Consider the following 7,753-nt stretch of genomic DNA (forward strand, 5'->3'; position numbering starts at 1 on the left):
AACCTACCCACAGGGCCTCTCGGCATTCCTGGAAGCAGCCTCCAGGAGCTCGGTGGGGTCCCAGTGTCAGGAGGACAGTGGCACCTCAGCCTGCAGCCCCTGCTCTGGAGAGGGTCGGGGAGCTGGGACCTCTGAGGTCTGTGTTTGAGGTGGGCCCTGCGGCTAGACTGTTGCCTGATTCTGTCCACACCCTCTGCACAGTGAGCACTGCTCTCTTCTGCCCTACCTCCTCAAGAGCCCCCGCAGAGAAGTACTGCCCATTTTCCTCCAGAAACGCAGGTGCAATTCTACAAGCACTTTCCATGGCCTGGGGGCCCTGGAGGCAGGTCCTAGAGAGAGGGGAAGCAAAGCCAGCCCCATAAAGTGCCCCCACTCCTCCCTTGACTGCCCTGGACAGAGCCCAGCTCTCTCCTCTCTGTCACAGTCCTCCTCTGCTGGGGTCAGCCCCCAGCCCTCTCCCCAGCCTGATGCCGGTCCAGAGCCAGCTGGAGGGCGTGCCTCACAGTCTCCATGTTGTTCAGAACGTTGTATCGACTCAGGGCCACCAGCCAATCGAAGTCCCGGGGCTCATAGGTGAAGTTCATCATGCCGTAGGGGGTATCTGGCCCGTTGATAACAAAGTCCCCAAAGGCCCTCTCCTCAGCTGTTTGCCGCTCCACACCTGTGGGTGGGGAAGCCGAGGAGAGGCCAGGCTGGGGCACTCTGTGGAACTGGCTGGCACAGCCCAGAAGCCTTGTTGTCCCAGGACATCTGGCTGGCTCCATGTGGACCTTGCTTGGACCCACATCTCAGCTCTCAGGCCCCTCAGGAGGGGATGGCCCAGTGTGAATGCTGAGGTCCCGGAAGCAGCAGGCAGCAGTGGGCAACGGAGGCCCCCAGGAGGCATGCTTTGGCACATTGTCCTGGCCTGCAGGGCACCCACTGTGAGAACAGCATCCCGTCACCACCCCAGGGCTTTGCAGGTCAGACCCAGGCCCAGGGCTTCCCCTTACCTGGGGCCAGGTGTGTTCGAAAGGTACGGTTGACAAGGGGGAAATGTAGCACAATGGGCGAGCGGGGGTCATCAGCCTTGGCAAACAGATAGCACTCGCGGGGCTCCTCCAAGTCCTCAGGGCCCACCTCTATCCGAGGGAAGGGGATTCCTCGGTCCTGGCAGTACTTCTCTGTCATCTGTAAGACCTGGGCAGGGAGGCAAGCTTCTGACCCTGCCTGCCCTCCACTTGGACTCACACAGACCCAGGCTTCACGGCCTGTGCTTCCTCTGACCAGCTGAGTGACTTCAGGCAGGTGATATCACCTTTCTGAGTCAGATTCTTCATGTGTAAAATAAAAACAGGGATAACTACCCAGTGGGGCTGTTGTAAAGATTAGCAATAATCAATAATGATCAATAATCAATCTCAGTGCTCACCGTAACTACCATGGCCTTCCCTGCTCCAACCCTGCTCCGCTCCCTTAGGAGCTGGTTTCAATTTCACGAGGTCGACGCTCAGTTGATTACAGAAGGTCAGTGTCAGATGAGGGAGGCTTCGTCAGTCCTCCACTCCCACGCTCTCATAGGACCCAGGAGGACAGGGAGGAGGCCAGAGAGGAAGGGCTGCTCCAGCAACACGACCAGAACCACATCTGATGGCAGCACCTGTCCACTGGCCTACAGAGCTTGAGGAAGTTGCTGCTAGAGTCTCTCTGAGGGGATCCTGATGGCTCCATTGTTACCATAGTAACAAAGGGACAGCAGACCTAGGCCTAGCCTGGAGCAGGGAATTCTATCATGGAGGGGCAGGATCTGGAACAGGGGGTTTCTTATCGACCAGGTTAGAAGACTCCCGAGGACCCTCTGTGGCCTCCTTCCTATCTCACTCTCCTGTAATCTCTGCAATTCTCTCCCTCCAGCTGGGGAGGCCTGTGCTGTATTCGGAAGGTGCCCCCGCCACACAGAGTAGAACCCAGGCTGTCGGTGAAGGGCAATCCCTACACACTCAGCCAGGCCCCTCTGCAGAGCCCCACCTCCTCCTCCTCCTCCCCTCCCCTCTCCAGCCCCCCCCCACCTCACCTCAAAAGGGGCTTCCAAGGAGTAGTCAAAGGACAGAATGAGGTCCACCGCTCTCTGGGGCAGCAGAGCCAGTGGGAACGGAGAGTTGATGGCGAAGCCTCCGTCCACCAGGTACAGGCAGTCCCGCATGGGAGTCAGCTGGTTGGGGAAGGCGTCCGGGTGTGTGTCTGTGAGGTGTGTGTATGCGCACAGGGACAAATGTAATTGCTCTTGCCAGCAGCCCCTTCTCTTTGTATCTTCATTCGCGTTCTCTCTGGAGAGTTCTCTCTCACTCCCTGACAGCCTTGGGCTCTCCCACCCCAACCACTCGGCCCTGCCTTCCACCTTCCAGCACAGTAATCAGAGACCTCCCACATCAGCCCCCGGGCAGCAAGAGATCACAACTCAGTGCCCTGGACCGGAGCCAGTGCTGGCCCCAGCGAGCCAAGGCCCAGGCAGGAAGGGGGACCTCCCTCACCTCTGCCCAGGGCAGAACCCACCTTTCCAGGCCACGAACTCTCTGCTAGCCACGTAGTCCTTGTGCAGACAGAGGCCCCGGGTGAAGTTAAAGTTCTGGGCGGAAGTGAAGCGGGAGGTGAACAGGTCCAGCACGGCCTGGGAGAAGGGGCCCTGGGGCATGAAGAGCCTCGTTCGCAGCCGCGCTGGGTCGTGCAGCTGGAGCTTCTGGCAGTCGTCTAGGCAGCCATAGGGACAGTAGAATACAGTAAGGACTGGTGTCCTTCTTTGTCCAGTAACCTCCCAGCTCAGGCCCCTCCCCTACATGTGAGCCTTCCCCACATTCCTCTTCCTCCCCCACCTGCCTCCCAGCCTCTCACCACTGCCTCACAGAATCCCATATACATGGCTTTTTTCATATCCCTCAAGTTTTGAAAGTTGCCTATGACATTGCATTTATTAAGTAATAATTTATCTCCTACCCTTTTAAAAATAGTTATGTGTACAATTCCAATCAGAATTTCATTTATTAAATGCTAACTGAGCAGCTACTATGTGCCCAGCACTGTGCTAGGGTGAGAATGCAAAGGTGAACAGGGTCTGGCCCTGGCCCTCCAGCCTCGTGGCTTACTTGTGGGGGAGTGCCACATAAAGAGACAATAAATCATGACAATGCCCCAAGGGATGGACAACAATGAGGATGTGCACGTGGTCCCAGGGGACGTGGTGGTAAGACCCTCAACCAGCCTGGAAGGATGGAGTGAAAAAGAGAAGCCGTCAGACAAAAAACATCTGAGCTGACTCAGCAGAGCACAGGTTACCCTTGGGGGACAGGTGGGAAAGGTGTTCTGTGCAGCAGGGCTCTCGTGAGTCATTTAAGGACCAGGCAGAAGGGGAGCCAGTGAAGGGTGTGGACAGAGTGGCAACCACATACCCCACGCTCCTGGGCTGAGTGGAGCTAATCGGAGCCCAAGCAGAGAACTCAGAGGTGTGCTCTTATCACACCTCTGGGCATCCAGAGACCCTGAGTTGGAAGTCATTTCCTCAGGACTTCCCTAAATCCAGTGGGACAGACGAGTCCTTCGCCGTCCCCTCCCTCATTCTTCATGCCTCTGCCAGGGCCCTACTGCTGGAGAGCAGTGTGGGAGGGGTCGGGGTCGCTACCCTCACCTGTGATGTTTACACTGCCTCTGTGCCACGCCAGGAAGCCCAGGCCAGAGCCCGAGGTCTTCAAGAAGATCTCGTCCAGGCTGGCTGCGAAGGCGCTGCCCCACACTCCTAAGGAGACAGACAGGACCCCACCCCATGTCAGGGCCTGGCCCTCATACCTGTCTGTCCCCGGCCCTCCAGCTGAGACTCACCCTGCAGGTAGCAAATCCGGGGCTCAGGCTGCAGCTGCAGCAGTCGTCCCATGAAGAACTCCGAGCCGAAGAGCTCCGTGGGAACATAAGCCCCGTACTTGGGAAAGCCGACCTCGTGGGGGGTGAACTCACACCACTCTGAGGGCCCAAGTGAAGGGAAAGTCGCCAGGGGTCTCCCACCAGGGCCCTTGTGCCCAAGCAGGAATCAGCCTTACCAAGAACAGGCGGCAGCAACCCCATTGCTCTCCAAGGCCCGTGTGTGTGGCACCTCCCACTTGCACCCTGCTCGTCCTGGCCTCTCTCAGCCTCCCACTGCCCACCTCCACTAGCTCCTTCCCTCGTCCCCACACCCAGGCACCTGCAAAGTCTTCCCCACTGATGTTGGTGTGGACGTTGACACTGGCATAGATGGGGTACGGGTTCTGACCCTGGCTGACTGCCTCCTGCTGGTCAGACAGCTTGGTGGGGTTTTTCTGGGCCGGAAAGAAGGGAGGCAGCTTGGCCTCATCCCTGTGGTCCGAGACCAGCACCCGGCGGGTGTGGCATGCCCACAAGGGCGACCTGGGTCGGCAAGGCCAGCGCTGTGAAGACAAGCTATGCCCCGTTATCATACAACAGATCTTCCCCCCTCTAGGCCTGGGGACCGTCGCAGAAGAGGGAGGCGCATGAGATTGTAAGGGCCAGTTTGAGGGATAAAATGGCCTTAACGAAATACTTATGATCATATAACTAATTGCTACAAGTCTGTAACTAAAACCAAGACTATAGTAGTGCAATACTTATAGATAAATTAATCTTATAACCTTGTTTTTAGAATTTGGTTTTCAACTACATTGCTTAAAAGATTTTAAAGGAGTTAATGAGTGCCTGTCCACTCCCATTCCCATCTGGCCCAAAATGTTTAATTGGCCGTTAGCTGTTATGGCTCTAAACCTCTCCTTGGCCATAGGGGTCCAAGAACTTATTCTGTAAAATTCGGATTCAGTCAAAAGGCCACATTCAAGGATCCAGAAGGCCACATGTGGCCCCAAGGCTGCAGGTTCCCCACCCCTGGTGGATGGACCTGGGGCAAATAGCCCTCTACCCCATCAGTGACGAGACAGAATGAAGTTTGGCCATTGCTACTGACTCTGGCATATCTCAGCCAAAGTGGGGGACTGTGAACTAAAAATAAAACCCTAAGTCCTCTGCTAACTGAATGGACTCCTCTCAGCCAAGGGGACCCCAGAAACACCTTAAAACTGAGTTCCCAGCCACGATGGGATGGGAGAGACATACAGCACAATTACAAATGCATTATTTCCCTTCATAAACATTCATGACTCCTCCTATAGCTTGTTGAATATGTATATTTGACCACCCCGCTCCGTATAAAATCTCCTTTTGTGTGTCTTTGAAGCACGTGTGCCTGGCTTCTGGCCAGGACTCTGCTTTCCAACATGTTGGAATGGCTGCCAGGCTACTACCCTTTATAAGAAATAAAATTCTCCTTTTTCCAAAGTAGAACCCTCGTTAATTTTTTTAGTTAACAGGAGCCAGAAAGGTGACATGATGTCAGCCCACCCTGGTGTTTCACCCTTTGTCCCCAGGAGAGCCCAGACCTCAGGAAAAGGTGTTAGCACAGATCTTAGCTCAAGGGATAAGGCAGAAACATCTGGGGTGGGGGAGGATGAAGGAGTGGAGAGGAGATGTGTATTTACTTCTTGCTCTTCTCTTACCTCCTGATACAGGAAATACTCCACGAGGAGGCCCCAGAGGTCGATGAGGGACACGCTTTGGCCGCTGCGCTCCCGGACCCCCAGTTCCTGAGTGTAGTATTGCAGCTGCTCTGTGGACATTGCCCCCAGCTTACTGCTGCAAACCCGAGCCTGGGCACGCTCAATGGGGCCCTGCAAGGCCACCTGGGACCAGGCCAGGTCCTTGTAGAGTGTGGAGATGCACCTGGGAATGGAGGGTGTGCCTTGAGTTAGGGACAGGAAGCACGGCAGGCGGGCTGGGATGCAGGAGTCTGTGAATGATCCGTCCGTCCCCTGTTGCCCTATACCCTCACTCAGAAGGGCCCTGGGGACTCAGCCCTTGGAGGCAGGATCCTAGCCCTTCCTCAGGGACTCCATCAGATCACATGTCACGCCACTGCCCCTTCAGGGCTCTCCTTTACTCTGCACCCTGCCCATCTCACTTACCAGGTGGACCCAGACACCCCGCTCAGGTAGGTCACAGTGTCCAGCAGGCCGAGCTCCTGCAGCCCTGCCAGGCTGCCGTACAGGGAAGACATGGCTCGGGTTCCACCCCCGGAACCCAACACGGCCACCACAGGCACCTGCACAATAAAAATGCTAACTACTACCACTGTCATTTCTACATTATTCTTATACATGTCAGACTTTATTCTAAGAGTCTTGCCTGTATTATCTCATTAGATCCTCACAGCAACCCAACGAAATCCCCATTTTACAGATGAGGAAACCGAGGCACAGAAAGGTTAAATAATGTGCCCAAGATCATACAGTTTAATGAGCTATCAAACCCAAGCAGTATGGCTCCAGAGATGTCTCTTAACCATTATAATAGCAGGAAGGTATGTACCTGGAAGATATATTTGATTCACCCAAAATAGCTAAAGCAGGTTTGTCAACCTTGGCACTACTGATATTTTGGACCAGATAATTCTTTATTGTGGTACCGTCCTGTGGGTCATAGGATGTTTAATAGCATCCCTGGCTTTTGCCCAGTAGCTTCCAGTTGCATCCGTCTACATCCTCCCCACCCCATAATGACAGTAAAACATCTCTAGACGTTGACAAATGTCCCCGGGAAGGGGGGAACAAAATTGCCCCCAGCTGAGAGCCACTGAGCCAAAGTGACAAAGGCCAGCAAGCAGCCTGGGCCTGCCGCTGGACACCAGAGGTGTGCAAACACCAAGGTCCTCTTCAGGATCAGAGGTGCCCCAGGGGACCAGATTCAAAGCTTTTGGGTGGCTCAGCATTTCCACAAAGATTTGGCTCATTCTACCCCAGACTTTCGCTTTCTTTCCTTATCCTCTTTTCTTCTCCTGTCTTGAGAAAATGCTCCCTGGCCACTGCTCACTACGGGCACTGTTACTTCTGAGTGTTGGATGAGCCAGAGTGGATATCTAGCACAAAGTGGGCATGCTACTGGCTGAACAGACCATCTAAGCTTGCTCAGCTTGTCAGTGCTGGGCAAGGGCTTCGTCTCCTGGGTACACACGCAGCCAGGAGGAAGCCACCAGCCTGATCCACCACAGGTCTCTCAGTACTCCTGTCCTCTGCCTCCCAGCCACTGGCTGACTTCTCCACGCCCAGATCCCATGGACCTTCCACCTCCAAATCCCTTTGACCACTGTTACAGACTCAGTTGTGTCTCCCCGCCCCCCAATTCATATATCGAAGCCCTTTCCCCAAGTGACTATTTGTAAATAGGGCCTATAAGAGGGTAATAAAGGTAAAATGAGGTCATAAGGGTGGGGCCCTAATCTGATAGGACTGGTGTCCTTACAAGAAGAGGAAGAGACACCAGAGAGCCGGCTGTCTCTCCACACATGCACAGAGGAAAGGTCATGTGAGGACACAGAAGGCTCCATCAAGAAGAGAAGAGAGGGCCGGGCGCGGTGGCTCACGCCTGTAATCCTAGCACTCTGGGAGGCTGAGGCAAGAGGATTGCTTGAGGTCAGGAGTTTGAGACCAGCCTGAGCAAGAATGAGACCCCGTCTCTACTAAAAATAGAAAAATGAGCTGGGTGTGGTGGTGCATGCCTGTAGTCCCAGCTACTCAGGAGGCTGAGGCAGGAAAATCACTGGAGCCCAGGAATTTGAGGTTGCTGTGAGCTAGGCTGATGTCACTGCACTCTACCCTGGGCAACAGAGCAAGACTCTGTCTCAAAAAAA

General features: G+C 54.8%; 1 protein-coding gene across 1 annotated transcript in view; it reads right to left on the reverse strand.

Moving 5' to 3' along the window:
* Nucleotides 1-440: 440 nt before the first annotated feature.
* Nucleotides 441-7,753, reverse strand: part of PLA2G4F (phospholipase A2, group IVF) — a 14,353-nt gene continuing 7,040 nt past the window's right edge. Inside the window, exons 12-20 of the mRNA XM_012649131.1 lie at nt 6,033-6,169; nt 5,568-5,790; nt 4,208-4,322; nt 3,850-3,987; nt 3,659-3,766; nt 2,533-2,727; nt 2,054-2,220; nt 993-1,179; nt 441-661 (exon numbers count right to left, since the gene is read on the reverse strand). Of these exons, the coding sequence (XP_012504585.1) occupies nt 441-661; nt 993-1,179; nt 2,054-2,220; nt 2,533-2,727; nt 3,659-3,766; nt 3,850-3,987; nt 4,208-4,322; nt 5,568-5,790; nt 6,033-6,169 (1,491 nt within the window). The remainder of the gene's footprint in view (nt 662-992; nt 1,180-2,053; nt 2,221-2,532; nt 2,728-3,658; nt 3,767-3,849; nt 3,988-4,207; nt 4,323-5,567; nt 5,791-6,032; nt 6,170-7,753) is intronic.

This window comes from Propithecus coquereli, unplaced genomic scaffold (assembly GCF_000956105.1).
Source record: "Propithecus coquereli isolate 6110/MARCELLA unplaced genomic scaffold, Pcoq_1.0 Scaffold3, whole genome shotgun sequence".
Lineage (NCBI taxonomy): Eukaryota > Metazoa > Chordata > Mammalia > Primates > Indriidae > Propithecus > Propithecus coquereli.